This window comes from Tympanuchus pallidicinctus, unplaced genomic scaffold (assembly GCF_026119805.1).
Source record: "Tympanuchus pallidicinctus isolate F22 unplaced genomic scaffold, pur_lepc_1.0 scaffold12, whole genome shotgun sequence".
NCBI lineage: Eukaryota > Metazoa > Chordata > Aves > Galliformes > Phasianidae > Tympanuchus > Tympanuchus pallidicinctus.
In genome coordinates, this window is record NW_026294637.1 from 17,011,492 (window position 1) to 17,032,627 (window position 21,136).

The 21,136-nt window shown below is 50.6% G+C and overlaps 2 protein-coding genes across 7 annotated transcripts in view; one reads left to right on the forward strand and one right to left on the reverse strand.

Moving 5' to 3' along the window:
- Positions 1-5,916: 5,916 nt before the first annotated feature.
- On the forward strand, positions 5,917-9,402 carry ISL2 (ISL LIM homeobox 2). Of its 2 annotated transcripts, XM_052671516.1 has the most exons (6): positions 5,917-6,050; positions 6,845-7,034; positions 7,140-7,390; positions 7,530-7,813; positions 7,893-8,063; positions 8,145-9,402. In XM_052671516.1, the coding sequence occupies exons 1-6, from the start codon at positions 5,993-5,995 to the stop codon at positions 8,259-8,261; spliced, it is 1,071 nt and encodes a 356-aa protein (XP_052527476.1). In that variant the 5' UTR covers positions 5,917-5,992; the 3' UTR covers positions 8,262-9,402. The 2 variants fall into 2 exon arrangements, with proteins under 2 accessions (XP_052527476.1, XP_052527475.1); XM_052671515.1 differs by lacking the exon at positions 5,917-6,050 and having other exon boundaries at positions 6,162-7,034.
- Positions 9,403-9,578: 176 nt separating this feature from the next.
- Positions 9,579-21,136, reverse strand: part of SCAPER (S-phase cyclin A associated protein in the ER) — a 142,888-nt gene continuing 131,330 nt past the window's right edge. For 3 of the 5 annotated variants that reach the window (XM_052671511.1, XM_052671510.1, XM_052671513.1), the window contains 2 exons: positions 14,370-14,561; positions 10,172-11,922 (listed from right to left, as the gene is read on the reverse strand). In XM_052671511.1, coding sequence (XP_052527471.1) covers positions 11,635-11,922; positions 14,370-14,561 — 480 coding nt within the window. In that variant the 3' untranslated portion in view covers positions 10,172-11,634. The other 2 variants (XM_052671512.1, XM_052671509.1) reach the window with 1 other exon arrangement.

The following is a 21,136-nucleotide window of genomic DNA, read 5'->3' on the forward strand; positions in this document are numbered from 1 at the left end:
CATTCGAGGCCAGGCTGGATGTGGCTCTGGGCAGCCTGGGCTGCTGGTTGGCCGCCCTGCACATAACAGGGGGTTGGAACCAGATTAACATTGTAGGCCTTTTCAACCCAGGCCATTCCATGGTTCTGTGACTGTATGATCTCCACTGAGCTCCTGCTTGCTGGTTTGGTGCTATGAGGTTTGCTGGTGCTTCACCCCAAAACAACCACGAGCATCTCCATCCAAACTGACCTACTTGCTTCAGAGCCCAGAATGAGTTGATTCTTCTGCAGTGCAGTGGATTCTTTAGCAGCATGTGGTGTCTTTGGATGGGCAGCGTGCTGCAGGCACCCCCCAGGTCAGGTTTCTGGGTGTACTGTCACCAGCCTGGAGGCACATCAGGCTCCTTGTTGTATTTTCTGTCTATAATTTTAATTTAAAACCCTCAACACTTCAGATGCGTGTAATCTTTATTGAAACTGGCTTGATGCGGATTATTCCCTGAAGCACAAAGGAAGTCTTTATCACGTATGGCCACTGTTGGAGGAGCTTATAACTGTAATCAGCTGGGGATTATATCAGCACGATCCATATTAGCTGAACAGTGGCAAAAAGCTCTTTTTATATTTTTTCTTTGTTAACTTGGCCTTCCCACCTCCAGCACGACAACAATAAACATAGTAAAACTGCACCAGGTAGGTGCTGCCAGCACCAGAGTCATCATCCTGCCACTGGGCAGAGGATATGACTCTATTCTGAAAGAAAAATGAGCCATTAATTAGTGGAAGCAGATCCATTTATAGTGCATTGTTATCCAGGATTATTTCATTAGTATCTGCTGACCCAATTTCTGTATTTGAAAGGGAATTACATTTTTTCACACTCTTGGGGTGGGAGGCAAATCAATAATGCAGTTGTTCTAACTTAGAATAAAAGGGTTGTAAAGGTGTGCCTGCCCTGGGGCCTCTGACAGAAGGAACACAGAACAAGAGCCATCACAAACGCGTTGCCACGTCTCTATCAGAATCGGATTTTTGTTCCCTTAAAATACATAATTCCTAATTAAAACATATGGAATCCAGCTAATACAGCCTCACAGCCATGGGATTTAGTGAAGGGGAGGAATACATATTTTTTTTTGTTACTGCTATGATGGTCCCCTCTGGCAGGGGTCCTCAGCTTACTCCTCCCACCACCGCCAGGCAGAGCTGACTCAGATAAATTAGAAGAGCTTCATTTGGGAGGCTTCTCCACCACACGAAAGGATTCTCCTCCTAATCTGTCAAAATCCAATAAGGTTAAAGCAACTGCAACCTGCTTAGGGCTCAGAGTGCAGGATCTGCAGCCCAGGGCCAGGCAGGTGCCTGTGGGGGGAGACATAAGGTGACAACCTGAGTTGGGAGAGCTCTGCTGCTGAAATACTCTGTGCCTGAGTGCTGCAAAGCCCTTCCCCACAGAGGTGGGGCCAGTGGCAATAGCATGGCATGCACCTCCCCAAGGCCTGGCTCCTCACCCACCTGCCACAGATACAAGCCTGACACTCTTGGGTTCTTTTGGTGTAAAACCCCAGCACGGTGTAGCTTAATACTCTGCCCAGATCACCTCACAGCCACCCACCCACATCTGCCGCCAGCACTCTGTCTGTCACAAGTCCCTCCGTGAGCCCTCAGGTGAGCACAGCCCCACCAGCCCCATCTCCAACACAGGGTGCAGAGAGGAGCACTCCCTCAGCAGCACCCCAACAGCCATCCATCCCTGCAAAGCCTGCAAAGCCACTGCTAACCAGTGTTTCCCCTTCTCTGCCATCTCTCATCAACCATTTCCAGGTGCAGACCAGGTAATAAGGGCGCAGTGATAAGCCTGCAAGCTGCCAGTGCTCCCCAAGTGCAAGTCACTGTCTGAGCAAGAAACAGTCATTCTGCCAAGGACAGGCAAGGAGGGATGTATGCAGGCACCTTCAGCACATAGAGCAGGCTCCCTGAGCAGGCAGCTCCTGCTACACCATCCTGCAGGAAGGGAGGAAGGAAGGGGTCCCCCGCAGAGCACTCCTCTCCACCCTGCACAGTGCCCATTGCGGTACCCTGCATCCCTCCTCCAGTGCGTGCCTCACCTCCTTGCTAATGGGAGATGTGTGTAAAATGCAGCACTGGCTTGTATGGCATTATTTTTTAAGCAGGAGCTGCTTCCTCTGCCCTCTGTACTGCTGGGGAGGGAGGAACCTGGATGGGGGCGCTGGCAGCAGCCCAGCACTCCTGCAGCAGCACGGGCACCTGGGGGAATGGCAGCATAGAAAAGGGGAAGTTGCTTTTCCTTTCTTTTCCTTCAATTCAGCCTCAATAAACCTGTTCTCAGAGCTTTGAGACCTGCTTGATTGCCGGCACCTCTGTGAGCTACCTGCTGCCCATCCCACCTGGTGCCGACTCTCCTCCCAGCCCCATTTCTCAACCCCTACATCACAGCCACCGCAGAAAATGGCACAAGATCCCAAAAATGTGAACTCAATTTGCACTTCAGTGAAAGTAGGGAGGCAGCAGGACGGCCTTGCAGGGATCCAGGCAGCCTCTCCCATGCTGGCAGGCTGCATCCAGACCAGACGCATCTCTGAGGTCGCCCAGAAATCAATGGGCTCAGTGTGAGGGGAGAAAGAATAACGCCAGGCCAAGTGCAGGGCCTGGTACAGAGGGAGTCAGACGAGGTGGTGGGATGAGCCCACGAGCTTTCTGCATCCCTCTCACCCGGAGGGGATGGGGTGGCAAGGACTCCCTTTGCCATTCTACCACGGCTGATTCTTAATCAATAGCAGGGCTGGCAGCGGCTCTTGTGCAATACCACTTTCTGCAGAGCTGGGCCCTCTTCCCCTGCAATGCTCCCAACCCCTGCTGGTCTCAGAAGAATTGAGCCCAAAGCTCCACATAGCAATTCAAATGCATCACCAGACATTGGGCCACCGGGTTAACCGCTGTTTAATTTCGTCACATTTGTTTGTGAGTTATGTACGTGCCTTTCTTTTGTCAACATCTCCTTTTAAAAAGGATATTGATTTTGTTTTCAAAGGCCCTCGAAAATAAAATGAATGGCTACATTCTAAGGAAGAGTCATTTTCTCAACAGCTGTAAATAATTTATTGTTCGCAACCCACCCAGATCAAAAGATACTTCATCAACTGATGTGGCAAAATCTGGTGCAAGCTGCATTTCTATTATCTCAGATCCAATTAACCATTTGGAGCAGACTAAAACATAACTAGATCAATCCAGAATCAGATTAATAACCAATCCATAATCACATTAATCACAATCTGTCCATAATTAGCCATCAGATAATCCCATCGGACAGGAGGTGACATGCAGTATCCCATTATCTCATTAATTATCTATTTTCAGTATCAGACATTGTCCCCAAACCCAAGGAAATGTTGTTAAAGGAAGAAAGCACGGGGGATATTTTGGCACATCCTCCCCACCAAAGACCCAAAGAGTTCAAGGCTGAAGTTTTACCACCTTTGCTTCAGCATATCTCTCTGGAGCCAAAGCTGTGGCTGAGAGACGTCGTGTTTTTACATAAAATATCATCATCTGAGAGAGATGGAGAAAGAAAACATTTGTTTCGGGCGGACGAGTTTCCGAAAGAAAAGAAAACCCTTCTTCAAAGGTTTTAATGGTAACATGATAACAATAGCTCTGCAATGCTAAATCTTACTGCAGATGGTTCCTGTCCTTTTTTGTAACGCAAGTGAAATTGCGTTCCATCTGTTTTAATTTTATAATGGACTTAATCCACGGCTGGCTCGGAAAGAATCGCCATTCACTGCCTTTGCAATCTGCTGCAAACAACAAAATTGTCACCGTTTCCCCTTTCTAGAGGCAACTCGTGTTTGTATGTGGCAGCACGACCCGGAGAGCTGCTACACGGAGAGCAGCTGCGATGCCAACCCCCCTCACCACGGCCGGCCCCGGCTGCCCCCAGAGCTGCAGAGGGGAACCGGGGGCAGCAGGGAGCGTCAGCCCCGAGGGAGGGCATCGGGCTTCCACTCACGGCTCCCCAGCAATGCCAGCCAACCTGAAAGCTGTTTTCCAAGCAACCAGCCCCTGTTCGGGGCCGCGAGGTGCTGGTTTTGTGCCTCTTGGCGCTACCTGCAGTCATTGCACATCTCTGCAGGAGGTCCGGGGCTTTTGGTGTTTTGGTGTTTCCGCGGCAATTGAATTCTTGGGGTTTTCCAGCGCCCTGCCCCTACCTGCCCAAACCCCGCCTGTCTGACCACGCGTGCAGCCCCTCCTGGGCTCTGCACGGTGCGCGCTGGCACAGCTGAGCCTGGCAGGGCAGGGGCGCTGGGCTGGCCCTGCTGTAACCTCTCCTGCTCTCCAGACGGAGGGAGGTTTGGGTGAGCATAGAGAACCTTGCCCTGGAGTGGGAAAAGGAGCGATGCAACACGCAACCTGCCTGCCGAGCCGCCCTATCCTTACACGCGCCTCGTCCTCCTGTAATCTGACATTTCATTTCTGCGTTTTGCTGGTAACACGCAGATACTGACTCACTCAGGCCCCCGACACCTGCCCCTCGGGGAATGCCGCACTGAAAAGCCGGCAGCCCGCCGTCAGAGCCCTCCGCACCACCCGGCTCCGCTCAGCACTCCGGTGACGGGCAGCAATCAGCTGCGAACCCCACGGTGCCGCTGCCATGCAGCCGGGGGGATGCGCGGGCACCGGCGGAACGCTCCGGGAGGCGGGCAGGGATGCCCAAATCCCCCGGCTGGAGGATGACCTCAAACACCGCAGCTCTTCCCCCCGCAGCTCCCGCACAAATGCACGACGCGGCCGCTTTCAGCATCTCAAAGCGGGGGATGCGGGTCAAACAGACGGCCTCGATTAGCCAAGTCCTCCTCTCCCGCTCCTCTGCGGTGTCACAGCCGAGGGCTGCCGGACCCACGGAGCCGGTGCCCAGGTTGGAGCACCCATCTGGCCGCTCCACAGCCCGACCTCTCCGAGCACAGCCGCGGCCACCGCATCCTTCCGCACCCGCGCAGGTGGACCCGCGCCCGTCACACGTCCCGCAAAGCACTGCGCGTTGGGGAGGCGACAGCACGGCTGGGCGGGCGCGAAGCCCCAGGGGCGGCAGCGATTCCGCCGTGCCGGCGTTCTCAAGGAGCCGCTCCTGCCGCCGTGCCGTAAAGTCTGCGGGAATTTAAAACCGAGTCAGAGGCCGCTGGAGTGCTCTGCTTATTGCTCCGCTAATGCACAGAGAGCCCGTGGAGACTGGGGGAGGGGGGATGAGTAGAACGGAGGAAAAAAAAAGAAACGCGGGAGGTTTCTCTGCGGGAGCACGGCGGGATCAGGTGCACGGAGGCGCCGCAACGCGCGGCCGTTCCCGCTGATCCCGGCTGGCCGGGCGGCCGCTATCGGGAACGGCCGCCCCGACGGGGCCGAGGGCCGCGAACGTCGGGGCGGCCGCCGGTGTCCGGCTCCTGACAGCATCGCCCCGCAGCGAAACCTGGAGCGACGGCAACGAAAAAGGGGACGGGAGGCGGGGCGGCGAAGGGGAGCGCAAAGAGGAGAAAATGCACGGCGACGGCAGGTCGGGGAACAGTGCGGGAAGCAGGGAAACACGGGGCACACGGGGAAAGCGACGCCACCGCCCGTCCCCCGGGGCCGCCGCCGCGCCCTCCGCGCTCCGTGTCGGGCTCGCGATGCCGGTGCCCGGCGGAGCTCCGGGGAGATCCGCGCCGCTCCGCGCCCCGCCGCGCGCCCATTGTTCGGCGCGGCCAATCCGCGCCCGCCCTCCCCGCGGCCGCCAATCGCCTCCGGGGGCCGCGCGGTGAGGTCAGCGCCGCCCCCACGCCCCCCCCCCCCCCCCCACCTCCCCCGCGCCCGGTGCGCGCTGACATCACGGCGCTGCCCGGCGGGGCGGGCCCGGGGGGGCGGGCGCGGCCCCCGCCCCGCGCGGCGCGGGTAGTGGTGGAGCGGCGGCGCCGCGTCCCGCATCGCGCATCGCCGCCGGTGCGCACGGGGCCGCCCGCATGGTGGACATCCTCCTGCCGCGGCCGCTCCCGAGCGCCATGGGGGAGCCCGCCAAGAGTAAGTGCCGGGGCGGGAGGGCCGCGGGGCGCCGCGGTGCCGTCGGGCGGGCGCCTCGCTGACAGCGCCGGGAAGGGCCCCGCGGGCGGCTGCGGGCTGGGCGCGGGGCGGCACGGTTTTGCGGCGTCTCCCCGCTGCCCCTCCGGCCGCACCGCCGCCGCGCTCCCCGCGCTCGCTCCGTCCTTCCTTCTCGCGTCGTTCTTTCGTTCCCTCCTTCTCTTTCCTCGTTTCGGTTTTCTTTTTTTGTTTCTCTTTCCGTTTTCCTTTCTTTCTTTCTCTTTCTGTTCTTCCGTTTTTGTTTGGGGTTTTTTTTCTCTCTGTCTGCCCGATGTCCGTTTTCGTTTGTCCGCTTTCCTGCCTTCGTTCTCTCTTTCCGTTTTTTTTTTCCCTTCGCTCTTCTTTCTCTTTCTGTCTTTCCATCGTTAGTTCTTTTCCTTTCGTTCTTTCTTTCCACCTTCCCTTCGTTCTGTATTGTTCTTTCTGCGTTTCTGCGTTTCTTTCCACTTCCGAGATTCCACTTTTCTATCTTTTCCTGGGTTGATTTCCTATGATTTCCCCCAGTCAACTTTCTCCTCGGAATTCCCACCGCTCCGTTCTCTCCTGTCGCGGCTCTTTTATTTCTTTCCCCGTTCCCGCCCGTATTTCTCTCTTTCTTTCAATTTTGCTTAAAAACAAAAACAAAAACAAAAACAAAAAACAAAAACGAAACAACCAGAAACCCCAACCCCAAAAAGAACAAAGCCCCGCAGCCCGCAGCCTCCCCCCGCCGCCCGCTGACGCCGCGGGTCCCGCAGGACGGCCGGGGCTGGCGCTGTGCGCGGGCTGCGGGGGCCGCATCCAGGACCCGTTTCTGCTGCGGGTGTCTCCGGACCTGGAGTGGCACGTCGCCTGCCTCAAGTGCGCCGAGTGCGGGCAGCCGCTGGACGAGACCTGCACGTGCTTCCTGCGGGACGGCAAGGCCTACTGCAAGCGGGACTACGGCAGGTGACCCGCTCGTTCTAAAACGAAACGAAACGAACCCGAACCGAGCTCGGAGCCCCTCGCGGCCCCGCGCTCCCCGAGCGTTGACGGCGCGCCGCCGCCCCTCAGGCTCTTCGGCATCAAGTGTGCGCAGTGCCGGGCGGCCTTCAGCAGCAGCGACCTGGTGATGCGCGCCCGCGACCACGTCTACCACCTGGAGTGCTTCCGTTGCGCCGCCTGCGGCCGCCAGCTGCTGCCCGGGGATCAGTTCTGCCTCCGGGAGCGCGACCTGCTCTGCCGCGCCGACCACGGGCCGCCCACCGACGGCACCGCCGCCCGCGGACCCCGCAGCCCCGCGCCGCCGCCCGCGCACCTCGCAGGTACCGGCACACAGCTCCGGCCCGCCGCTGCCGCTCCTCGGGGCGGACGGGCGGGCTGGGGGCTGCGGGCGGCCGTCGGCGGCGGCGCTGACGGCGCGCGCCCTCCTTCCCTCCCTCCTTCCCTCTCTCCGCCGCGCAGAGCCGGTGCCCGGACGGCCGCCCGGCCCGCGGCCGCAGTCGCACAAAGCGGCCGAGAAGACCACCCGCGTGAGGACGGTGCTGAACGAGAAGCAGCTGCACACGCTGCGGACCTGCTACGCCGCCAACCCAAGACCCGACGCCCTGATGAAGGAGCAGCTGGTGGAGATGACGGGGCTCAGCCCGCGTGTCATCCGCGTCTGGTTCCAGAACAAGCGCTGCAAGGACAAGAAGAAGTCCATCCTCATGAAGCAGCTCCAGCAGCAGCAGCACAGCGACAAGACGGTGAGCGGCCGGGCGGAGGCTCGGGAGGGGACCGGGGGGGGGAGTCGGGGCGCCGCGCTGAAGCGCCGCGTGCCCGCAGAGCCTGCAGGGCCTCACCGGGACGCCGCTGGTGGCCGGCAGCCCCGTCCGGCACGAGAGCGCCGTGCAGGGCAGCGCGGTGGAGGTGCAGACCTACCAGCCGCCCTGGAAGGCGCTCAGCGACTTCGCGCTGCAGAGCGACCTGGAGCCGCCCGCCGCCTTCCAGCAGCTGGTGAGCCCCGGGCGCGGCGGGGAGCGGTGCGGGGCGGGGACGGGCGGGCCGCCGCGGGGCTCATCGCCGCTGCTCCCCCAGGTCTCGTTCTCCGAGTCCGGCTCTTTGGGCACGTCCTCCGGCAGCGACGTGACCTCGCTCTCCTCCCAGCTCCCCGACACTCCCAACAGCATGGTGCCCAGCCCGGCCGAGACGTGAGGCCGCCCGGTTCCCGCCGCCGCGGGACCTCCGCATGCCGCGCTCCCTGCATGAGACACCCGGCCCCGCGCCGCGCCCAGCGCGCCGGACGAGCGCCTTTGTCTTTTAATTATCCCTATTTAAAACCAAACCGAACGTACCTTGCCGACGGCCGAAAAGAGCCGGGATTCTCGCTGCCTTTACCGGACCGGAGAGAGAAAGAGAGAGGAGAGCCCCCGCCCCGCTTATTTCGTTGCGCGGAGGTTCGGCGCTGCGTATTTCGATGTTTCTTTTCCCCGATGAAAGCGGATTGCCCGGCGCGGCGCCGGCTCTTCTTCCTCGCCTGGAACAGAAACGAAAACTCGAATCACAGCGAATGGGGAACGGAGCCCCGCGGCCGTCGGGGCCGCCTCACGCCGGTGCCTCCCGCAGCGCCGGAGCGCGGAGACGGGGCGGTGCGACGGCACAGCGCTGCCGGCGTTGTTAGCGACCGACGGAGGACGGATTGTTTGAGCCTTTAAACGAACAAAAGTAAGTTATTGCTATTTATTGTCAGAGTCAGCGGTTGAATAGTGGGATTAAATATTTTGGACTTAATAAAAACAAACGAACAAAAAGGAAAAAAAAAAAAAAAAAACCAAAAAAAAGGAAAACGAAAACGTTGCAACGAAACGGAGCTCCGGGCGGGGCGGGCTCAGCCCGCGGCGCGGCTCTGCGGCATCGCCACCCGCACCGCTAATCGGCTCCGACCGCCGCCCGTTTATTTATAGCCGGGAGGCGGAGCGCGGCTTTCCCTTTCGGGCAGCGCCCGGGGCCGGCCCGCACCTGCCGCGATGCGGGGCTTTGCCGCGGGGCTCCCCTTCGCACACAGACGTTCCGTTCTCCCCGGTAGCGGCTCCTCGCCTTCCTTCCTCCGCCCGCGCTCCCGTTCCGGCTCCCCGCCTCTCCCTCCCCTTTCTCAGCCTGGCCGGCCCTCCGCGGCCCCGACCTTTCGCGTTCCCGGAGCCGCCGCGGTGTCGTGGGGCGGTGAGGGAGCTCCGGCCGCGCGGGGACAGCCGCGGGTCGAGCGCTGCGGGGCCGTCGGGCTCACGGGGCGGCCCGGGTTGCGAGGGGAAGAGAGGGGCTGCGGAAGGGCCGCCGGCCCGGGGCGGGTGGGAGGGATCCCCGCTTAACCGCGGGGCTCGGAGTTACCTGCGGGGAGCTCCGGCAGCCCGCAGATCGGACAGGAAATCAGGGCGGCCGAACGCCGTCAGCCCCGGGCCGGGTCGCTGGGGGCACAGCGGGCACGAGGGCGGCTCGGGGCGGGCGGCGCGCGGAAGAAAGTTCGAGGAGACGGCGGCTGCTTCACAGGCTTTAATTGCGGTTCGTGGAGATTTTACCCCGTTAAGAGAACAGCACAAGGTTGAAAGGAGCGTTATTAAAGTCTTATCGAAACGGTGAAAATGTGCGTGGTTTACAAAATCCGTGTTACGCCGCCACGAGTCGCCACTGAACTACAAGCGAAGGTTCCCCAGAGCCTGTTCCGACCCCAGCCCCCCCCCCCCCAGAGCCTTTCCTCATGGCAACTCAGAGCCCAGCACACCACAGCCAGAATAAGTTACTTTATTACAGATGTACAGAAGGCATTTCTGCTTCCAGTCTCCTCTCCACAGCTCCAATGCCAGCACACCACACCGTAAGAAGGATCCGGGACGTTGGGACACACGACTGAAATTAGCTCCAATTATCAAAATTACAAAACAGAACTCGAAAGTATCTACAGTGCTGGGGATATAAATAGTGCAAATTACACGTATCTACAGCAGCAGCGGTGGTGCGTCGGCGCGGCCCTCAGCGCCGCAGGAAGAACTGCCGGGCCTCCTCCCAGCACTGCCGGGGGAAGCGGTTGGGCAGCTCGAGGGAGTCCTGAGCGCAGAACCGCTTCTCTGTGGGAGACAGAAGGTAAAATTATCCGGTTATTCCCTCTTCAGAAAGATGGCAATAAAACAAGAATAATGAACAGGCGGCCAACTCCGGCCACGTCACCTCCTCACCCCCCCCCCCCTCCAATCCTCACGCCATGCAGGGAGGTGAGCGCAGGGCTCTGAGCCCACAGCGTTCGGTGCGTGCTCCCATCCGGCCCTGCCTCCTCCTCAGCAGCTGCTCCTCAGCCCCCAGACCCACAGCTTTCCCATGAGGACAGCAGGCTGCACACATGTGCCAAGGTTTGCGAGGCCCAACCCTGAACCGAGCAGTGGAGAACTCCCAAGATCTCTTTTAATCATAGAATGGCCTGGGTTGAAAAAGATCACAATATTCATCCAGCTCCAACCCCCTGCTGTGTGCAGGTCGCCAACCAGCAGCCCAGGCTGCCCAGAGCCACATCCAGCCTGGCCTTGAATGCCTGCAGGGATGGGGCATCCACAGCCTCCTTGGGCAACCTGTTCCAGTGCCTCACCACCCTCTGGGTGAAAAACTTCCTCCTCATATCCAACCTAAACCTCCCCTGTCTCAGTTTAAAACCATTCCCCCTCGTGCTATCACTATCCACCCTCGAAAAGAGCCATTCCCCTCCTGGTTATAAGCAGTATTTTTGTTCCTGTTTGCATTTTGGGGGGGATGCTGCCCTTCACACTGGCATGATAAAATAGATAAAAATAATCCTGCCTATGCTGCTATTATTATCCCCTCTTTTTGCATCTGGGGAATGTTTAGAAATCACACTCTCATGTCACCACGTAGTCATCTTTGTTTAAAAGCTCATTCCGTTTGAATAATGAAAATAAAAAGCAGTTCCCTGCTTGAATTTTAGCTGTTTCTCAAGCTGATTCTCATGCAAACACATTAATTCTGGAAAGTTTGTTTTGCAGACATTGCACGAGGCTGCCTCAGACTGGAAGGGATGAATGCCGACAGTAAAAATCACACCATACCTACCTTCATTTTGCAGTGTATTTTTAAAAATCTTGTGACTTAGAGCTAGAACCATTCCTCCCCTGCCAACCCCCCAGCAATGCTGTGGTGAAACTCTGCCCACTATGAGGGAGAAATGGGAGATGCACTTCATGCAAAACGTGGGTGACTCCAGATGTTTTCCCCACCAGCATACTTCAATTTCCCATCTATTTAATGAGCAAGAGCTGCCTTAGCTGAGCGCCTTCCAACTGGCCAGCATAGGTGGCTTAGCTGTTTTTTATGCAGTATTTACAACTCGGAAAACAATGCAACTCCTGCAGCCCAAGGAACTTGGTGGAATAATTACAGGACAGTATTTTACTAATTTCTGGCTCCTCGGGTGTGTTGGGATGGCAGCACGGCTGCTGTAACCTAAGACTTTTGAAAGCAGCCTTTGTGACAGCTAATTAAATACGTGCACGTACAGTATCACGTTTTAAGACAGAATACCACGTAGCGTTTAATAAAGATTAACAGCCCAGATTCCTGATACTGTGAGCAAAGACTGGAAGTCGCATACTTTCAGGTCAGATTTTAAGCTAGAGAGCCTCTCCCAAGACTGGAAAATCATTTTGCAGTTTACTGTATTCCTTTTTATGGTGATGCAGATGCAAAAAATATCCAAGTCACAGCAAAACACAGTATGCACATATTTTGTTACCCAGTTGTACTCCGTTACATTCAATGGAGACATACCCCTCTGCTGAGATAACAGATTATCCATTTGGCCTGAGCTCTGTGCAAAATCCTATGGGAAAGAAAAAGAGCATCAGATTTTCAGATCTCGCATTTGAGGAATTAAAACCATTTTGTAAAGTCTTCGAAGTCGGCCAAGAAAACGAATGCTTTATGAAATCTGCATGTTAACAAAGCGCTTTGTTTGCTACGCGTTGTATCAGGACACTGCCAGCACTTAGTTTCTATAGCTCAGAGTGGATTTTGCACAATTTCAAAGTACATCCATTTTTAATTTACAGCAGAGAAATAGCGGTTTTATTACCTTCCTCAGAAATAATTATTCTCACTATTTTCAATTTGAGACAGTGGCGACGGCCGTATTTCTTTACCACGCGTTTTGGAGTCAGGCTGTGAATTCCAAACACGCTCTCACTCCATTGCTGACCGACCCAATTCCACCCTGCAGCTCGAGATCCCCATTCCCTGAGAGCAGGCAAAGTTCTCCCAAGGCCGTGATCAGCTCCAGAGAGCACAGCGAGCCCCGCTCCCTCGGGCTGCTCCAGTGCGCAGCGCTCTGAGCAAACCGCCTTTTGTTCCTGCACTCCCTAAGCAGGGCTGGGGTCGTTTGACACGAGACACAATTTAACAGAGCGTGGCTGTTTCTGAATGTTTTTTACAATTGTTCCAGCGCATCCAGAGACAGAAGTAAGAGAAAAGATGATGCAACCTTCAGGGGATGGCAGCAGATCTGCTGGCAGGGAGGTGCAACGCTGATAGTTGTAAAATCCAGCAATCATTTTCCTTTGATTGATGCTGCACACATTTAACACACTATATTTAAGTGTTATATTTGTACACACCACCAAACTCTTACATAAACAGGGCTTCTTTTTGCATTCCCTGGCACAGGAAGAATCTCATTTTCTGGTCCCAGGGAAATATTTTGCAGACTTTACCAAAACTTCCACGGAAGGGAGTGAGGGATTTGCCTGACAAAAAAGCAGAGGGTTGAAACCGAAGCAGAGGGGCAGGGCTCTGCTGCGTGCACAGCTATGGGAGCGCTGCTCTGTGCCTGCCGGATTCGCTCTCTGCGCGTGTTCAACATTTGGGGTTTGATTCTCAAAGGGGTGCAACAGTGAAGTAGCAGGGAGGTGAGCAATGACAAGGCAGTAAGATCACACACACAAGGATCTTCTATACATTAATGCAACACCTCTTCTAAAAGCCTGGAAGAACAGTATGAGGACTTGGCATCTGGGATAGAAATCCAGCTCTAATTGGAAGTGAAACTAATAACACCGACCCTTGGAAATATGTTTTGCTGCAGCTAGTGGAGATTTAAATGCCACAGTTTCTAGTAGAGAAAAGGAATCAAGGCAAATAAAGCTAATTATTTGATGGGGGACTCTTCCCTACTCTTCTCTGTATTTTTGAACTGGAACACAAATCCAGCCTGCTGTGTTTTCTCATACTGCTGAAGCTACTTTTTGCCACCGCAGCTTCTACAGTGATATCTGTAGCTCCCACATTAAAATGTGTCCATATGAAAAAAGTCAAGGTGAGGCACGAATTAGGGCTTCATATTTCAACAGAAGCTCCACTGCAAATTCTGCTAAGCTCAAAAGTTTTCTTTCTTCCTTAAGCTGCTACTATTTGAGTGTTCAAAGAACGAAAAGCAGTCGTGCTCAGTAACTCAGGAGTCACGCTGAAACTTGCAGTAAATATTTAGTTCTTGCGTCCTTTCCCCTCAATTGGGGCAGCCTGCCTCAGGACTGGCTGTAAAGCATTTAGGGAAGAGCTGCAGGACCGTTTCTGTAGCAATAACAGGAACTTCCAGGTGACCAAAGCACGTTATTTTGTGATAGCGTTGATGAAAACAGCATTTACTTATTTAAAAACAGACAGTAAAATATATAGAAAGCATGAAACAGGTTTGGTAAGTACAGCACAGCATATAGATTGACACAAAGGGAACAAAGCTGCTGTAAAACCTTACTCAGAGCAGTATTTGTAACGACCTCAGTGGCTTACTGTCAGAAGTAAAGACTGCACGATTAGACCGGTAACATATGTTGTGTGCATCAAATATATACACTGCTGTTCTGTTCTCTGTAAATCTGTTGTGTGCAATATACAGCCATACATTTAGATGTAAACACATCAATACGCAGATTTCAAATATGCTGCATATGCAGTAGCTTAGAAAAAGTTAAGTATTTTAAGGATTGCCTTGTAATAGTACGATTCGCATCGCATCCTTCTGGCACATCACTGACTTCAGTGAAAGCAGGATTCTGCACGCGACAGCGAGAACCTGAACTGCTCGGGTAATCTTTCAGCGTTATAAGATATCTCAAGTACAGGCATAATCTGTGGTTTGAAAAGAGCTGCAGAGGATCTTAAAGTACTTCAGTGCTGTTTACTCGCTTTACGTAAGGCAAATAATTTCCATGCACACAGCAAAGGCGAGAAAAAGGGCCGCAGTCATCCTGCAGCACTGCTGCACGGCGCTGCTACCTGAATGAAGGTGGCGAGGAGCACACAGCTCATCTCCTGCTCCAGAATGAGCTTGTTCTGAGGGTTGTTGTAACAAGCAGCTATCAGCGAAGGGAAGAGCACTTTGATTAACCGAGGATCGCTGAAGTACTGGAAGGGCAACTGGCACAGCTTCTGCAGCACGGTGGGGTGACGGCCAGACTGCACAATGATCTGAAAGACAAACGTAACAGAGTGAGGACACGTGCTCTATCTGGTCTTCCTGTGGATCAACCAGTGCTGAAGTCATGCTGAAAATATGAGCGCGGATGAGAAGAAAACATCTTAGTAAATACTAAAAATAAATCTTAGAACATTTAGTCCGAGTAACTCCTGTTTTAGTGTGCAAGTATTGTATTTACTGCAGAGGAACACCAAGGCTGTAAACTGCTTTTGCTTCTATTACCAAAAAAGACAATTAAAAAAGAAAAAAAAAACAAGAAAGAGATTAATCTGAAGATAACAATACTTTCACGTAAGGCAAAGAATGAAAGCAAAGGGACCGTTGTGAGTTAGAACTGCAAAACAAGTCTCCCAATTGCAGCCATTTAAACACAGTAAGCACGTCTTTATTAAAAAGGAAAAAAAAAAAAAAGGAAAAAAAGTCAAGAGCAAGATCCGAGATCACCAGGACTGTAAAAACCCACATGCAGCTCGCTCATCCTTTACCCAAGTGCTCTCTGGCAGCCAGAGAGGACTCTGTTTCATCGTGGATGTCTGCTATGCATTCTCAGGCACTGAAAAGAAAAGGTGATTGTAAGCTGCACAGCAACTAGTTTCAGTGGAGACTCTGAAAGACCCTCCCATCTGTATTGCTTATCTCAGTTTCTATCAGTGCCATTGACTCTAAAAGGAGAATTGTTTAGATAAATGGGACTGTTGTCATGAAGCAGGCTAAGTTTACAACTGTGTACATCTGAAGAAATCAGGCAATGCTATACTGGTCTCTCGCAAAGGAACCTTTCCCATTTACTTGATATTCTTATACAGCCTTTGTGATACACTACAAAACGTCAGGATCTGTTCCAAGGAACCTCGATTAGACAATTATAATATGAAAGAGCTGTCTGACCCAAAGTTGGCTTTTCGGCATAGGAGGAAGCTCCTATAGGGCTGAACACTGTAAAACTTAGGGTCACGACTGTAAATTGTACTTGGAAAAACACAATTTTACAGGTACACACCCAGACAAGACTGCGTTCAAATTAAAACCAGAAGGACAGAAAGAAGCAGTCGAGACCACAGGAACATAAATTACAGGGATTTACAAGTTTTCAAAGCACTTTTAACAATACCTTAAGAACACACTGAGTCGATAATGCAGTTCAGTTTAAAAACAAGATCAACAAAGTAATCGTTTGCGTTTTTGCAGTTCACCAGCCTAAAATACACTGAAAACCTTTCAAAACACTGGTAGAAACGTCTTAATGACCTTAAAGCCGGCAGGAATTTTTAAGAGGCAGACAAATATGTGACAATTAAGCATTGCTCTTTTGAGGAAAGTATCTAGCAGCCCACCACCGAAGCGTTTGGATGATGCTACACTTAACTGCTGGCTACCATTCTTGGTGATTACTGCTGGGATTCTTTATTTATTGTTATAATAAATATACTGTTATTATTATTTCACTGTAGGTTTTTCTACAGTAAATCCTCCGATCAGAAAAGCACTTTTAATCATTTACAATTTTACTCCAATAGCTACAACTGGTATTGTGACAAAGGACAGAGGGAGGGCAACCCATTTCTTTGCTGCTATCCCCTGGACTTGCTGAGCAGGCACAGGACAAGCAGTTCTGAGCTCTTTCTCACTTCACACTTCACCCCCTTACCCATTCCAAAAACATCACAGGGAATTAAGAGTTCTCTTCCCAAATAAGCAACATGCACACAACATTACCATTTGGGGTTGGTTGTTTTTCCCCCCAACTTTCTAACTGCAACGTTATTGACACTAAAGATAGGAAAGTTCTACTTGAGAGCTGTTCATTGTTTTAATCTGGTATTTATCACATGTGGAATCAATTTAATGAGTTTAGCTCACTGTACCAATGCAGCTGCTAAACCTGATACACTACAGTACGTACCCTGAAAATAAAAAAGTCACCAAACAACTCCTATCTGGAAAAAACCTGCAGACATACGAACCTCCAACAGAGCAGAAAGTCCAGAACTCGACTTAGCAGATGACCAACAAAGAAAACAAATGATTGCCTCATCTATGACTTCTTTACAGTTGCAAAGGACTCTTCTCTATTTTTACTTTTATTTTTACTTTAAACAGCGACTTCTGCCTCCTTGCTGAATGATCTCAGGGAGTTTTGCAGGCCTGGAATACTCACAAAATGCTCCAATATGAGATACAAACTGCTTACAGAAAGGCAGCACAGGAACCCACGCCACGTGCTGGAATCCTAGAGTTAGCTTTTCTTGGTGCTCCCTCTCCAGCCTGAAAGTCAGAGATGCCTGCCACACGTAACAAGATCCTAATTAAATCTCTGCATTTCTGTACAGCCAAGCACTTCAGCACCTGCTTAACTTCAAATAGATGCCCAGGTCCCATTAATATTTGCTTGCTGTTTTCTTTTTCTGAATTGAGACCTGTCCATCAAGTTACTAAAAGCTATGCATTTTTAATTGTTCCTCAGAGCCTGCAACTCCATGTTGTTTTCTGTATTGTATTTAAACTGTTGCCTCCTGTTGAAATTAAGTTATTCATACCACCTTATTGTTTTTGCCTCAGCCTTACTTAAATAGCTCTTTGCTCTCCATGTAGAAGCCTGCTGAAAAGAAGCCACAACACCTCAGGTGCCCTACTGTACTGAACTCAAACGGCTTCTCCACCAAATAAATTGTTAGGAAGGCTACACAAACTATACCACTTTAATATCCAACTGAGCTAGCAGGTGCTCACCCCTTCCCTAGCAGGCAGCCCCTGCTCCCATTTGCCCCTCAAGCTCAATGACTGCCCTGATCCATGGAAAGAATGATTTCTAATGTCTCTAAATGAAACCCACCTTTTCTCTCAAGCCCATTTGGACCAATATTGACTATGCAGTATATTGCTTACCCATTTAGCTGCAATTCTTCCAGCCGTGAAAATCTGAAGCAGTATAAAAGTCAGTCTTTCAAAACAGGCTACAGTGACAAAAGCCAGCAATATGCCACACAGCACTTGAGCAATAAAAAAGGACAATCAATCAAAAAATTAAAAGCTCCTTGTAGCACTGGGGATGCAATAAAGTTGTGAAGGGAACTCATCATTCTGCTGGGAAATCAGGGTTACCCTGCCACTGAAATAAGGCTTCTGGCTACGCACCCGAGGTGACTGCCACAAGGCTATTCCATCCTGGATCCCTGTCCTTCCCATACCACAACAGGTCCAGCAGTCTTCCCTTGCTTCCTGGCACCCTGCAAAGCAGATCTTCACAGGACTGACAAACTAATAAACCACGAGGGCCTAAATAACTTAGATTCGACTCTCTCCAGGTAGAGGAAGGAATGTGCAGCTCTTTCCTTCCCTGGGAAGCTCCAGAGACCCAAAATGAACTTTCTGTGGATCCTGGGGAATGAGAATCTGAATTCTGCTCCCTTCCTTGCTGCCAAGGACAGGCAGATAGCTGCTCACATACACTGTGGAAACACTTGCATGGCAGCAACCAACAGAAAGACGTTTTAGTGAACATCTCACAGCCCTGTGTACCACACACGGCATGTAAAACATGCATTTGAATCAATCTTTCCCTATATTCCTTCTACTGCGAGCAGAAGACACAGCTACTTACCTGTGTATGTATGAACACTGTCCAAAGCTGTGCTGTAAATCTTCCTAGCTAACAGGATTCTGCTGTACTGATTGATAGGCACCAGCAGCTACATGTCAAATTAGTCAAACCTTACCAAGTCAATGGCTAATTTTACAAGAACATTAAAATAAGAACCCTCCAGTCTTTGGAACCATACCTGGGTAGGGTAGATGAGTTTATAAACATCCTACAGGTAACAATCAGAATTTTCACTGAGAAATTGCAAACGTCACTCAGAAAGTTGAAAGAATGATTGCATGTAAAAATATGGAACAAATATCACCCAAATCAGGGTAAACTGCTGATTCACATACTCCTCAGACCCCTAATAGCCTGATTAGAGATGTAAGTTTAGAGACACATTTTTCAACTCATTTTTCCTGAGCTAGCAGTTCAATCAAATTGCCCTGTGAAGATTTACATTTTTTTAACCCATGAAGAAGTATTTTTGGTGACAATCCAAATTTCTGTTTCCAGCTTGTAACTGCATACTTTTCAGATGTCAAGTGTTTGAAAAAAGAAAAACTGAATTAAAAATTCACCAGCAGCTCTCCAGAGATTTAAAGATTAAGATCCTAGAATGGTTTTTAACGCTTCCAGGCAAATATGCTAAATATTATCAGACATTTTACTACAAGTAACCAGACAAAGGTTCGGCCTTATGTTACCTTTTCACTCCTGTGTGCTATCCAAGGTCAGCCCAGGATTACTGGAGAGAGGAAACGTGATTTTTGGAGCGGAATTTCATTGAGTTCTACTGATGGTTTCAGGTTTTATTTACTATTTACTGAGAACCTTTGGAAAGCCATAAGGCGTCATCGGCTGACCTGGAAAGCACGCCTAAAATCTGCAGGAGCATTTCTCATCTCTCCAATTATTTCCTCTGAGGTCGCTGACATTGTTTAGTAATTGGACCAAGTACCAAGTAGAGGTTGCAGTTCTTACATCACATTAAAAGTGAGACAAAGTTACCACAGCAACGTGTGAACTGGAAACAGGAAAATGTGCTTCAATCTCAACTGCATGAAGTTTGAAACTTCCTGAAGTGAAACCTTGCTCAGCTCTTGGAAAGAAAAACTACTCACGAAAAGGTGTATTCCGCAGCTGCCAAGTAACAAATACAGCCATTGTATCTGAAAGCTGAGTTACATTTTTAGCAATAGATCCTCCTCAATAAAATGCCGGGGGTTTATGAAGCAAAGCAGTAACATGTGTGCTTCCACTGGACTGCCGTATTCTGCTGCAACCTATTTCATGTTCAGATGCAATCTTCTGAGAGCAACGTGGACGAAGAGCTAAGAGCTCTCTGAGGGGCACTCCTGGTGTTTCCACAATCCTGCATGACCCTCTGTTCCAAACTTGGACACGGCCACTGTAAACATTTGGATCTTAAAACTGTACTGTTGGTATGGGAACTATTAATGTTTCTTCTCTATTTATCATTTATATCAAAGTCAATTCTAATTTGTACAAACAACTAAACGTTATTGAACTGGAACTGAAACGCTGTGCATCTATTCTTTGTAACTACACAGAATACATCAAGCAGTTAAAGGCTTTTGTTTGATGTAAGGTTATTTATAACTTGGTAAAAGAAATAAATCTTTATATTAGTAGTCCAGAGTTTCTCTTCAAAGTTAGATCTGCATTATTTCTTTGCTTCTATATAAACAGATCCCATACTGCTAGCATTCAATCAGTGGAATATGTCACCACTTAGACTCTTCTTCTGTTTTAAGGTCAAGCTCTTCTCTTTCCATTTTGCAAACTCCACTATTGGCAAGACTCTGAGCAAAGAATGTTCTAAATTCCTTCTAACATCTTATCAGGAGCCAGAGCACCATTTCTATGCAAAAATAACATGCCAAAATGTTACATTCAAATTTTAAAATAAGAATTTGGCCTATTTGAAAAATGTCAATGTTTATTTTCTTAGCATCACACATAAGCTTTCAGAGAGAAGTGATGCAGATAACGGAGGTCAGAATTAATGTTTTTCTCCTTACAAACCAAACTATGAGCAGTGTCCTCCTAGAGCTAACTCTGTGGGTTAAGAATGGAGTGCTTTGTGATGCTCTGTTCATACATGAGGAAAAAAAATAATCACCTGAGCTGTTTTCATGTAATCACCCAAAAACATCTGAGCATTTCAGCTAGGAAAATGGCAAATACAAGAACAATGATGTATTTTAAAATGCTATAAAGTTTGTCAATGATGTTGCTTGGGGGAAGCCTAGAAAAACTGTAAAATCCCTGAAAAAATGCCACTCAAAGATAAAAGATAACATAGTATACAGAGATTAAATTCAGCAAAAAGCAAATAATTGTAAACCGTTCTTGTAGAAGATCAGATCCATTACAATGTGACGAGAGAAGAATGGAAACAATTCTAAAATGCAATGAGGCTGCTTGGGCATTTAGCACACGCACAGGCTGCAGGATGAACTAGTAACCAAACACCTGAACCAGAAAGAGGAGTAAGGAAAAGCTGAACTCTAAAAATAACAGCATCTTAGCATTTAACATAATGATACAAAAACAAACACTTACCTGTGAGGGTGCAATCATGCTTAATGTTAAACATATATTAAGTATGTTGTTAAATTCCAGGATATCATTACTTTCTAGAAAATAGTTTCCAAAGTTTCCGAAATACCCTAGCAGTAGATTTATTGGTTTAAGTGTTGGACCAAACGTTTTTTATTAGAAGAGCTTGTTATTATGCATCAAATCTATTGAGCAACACATTTATTCTGTAAGCTTAAACCTATCATGCCACATTTAGGTTAGATACGAGGAGGAAGTTTTTCACCCAGAGGGTGATGAGGCACTGGAACAGGTTGCCCAAGGAGGCTGTGGATGCCCCATCCCTGCAGGCATTCAAGGCCAGGCTGGATGTGGCTCTGGGCAGCCTGGGCTGCTGGCTGGTGACCTGCACATAGC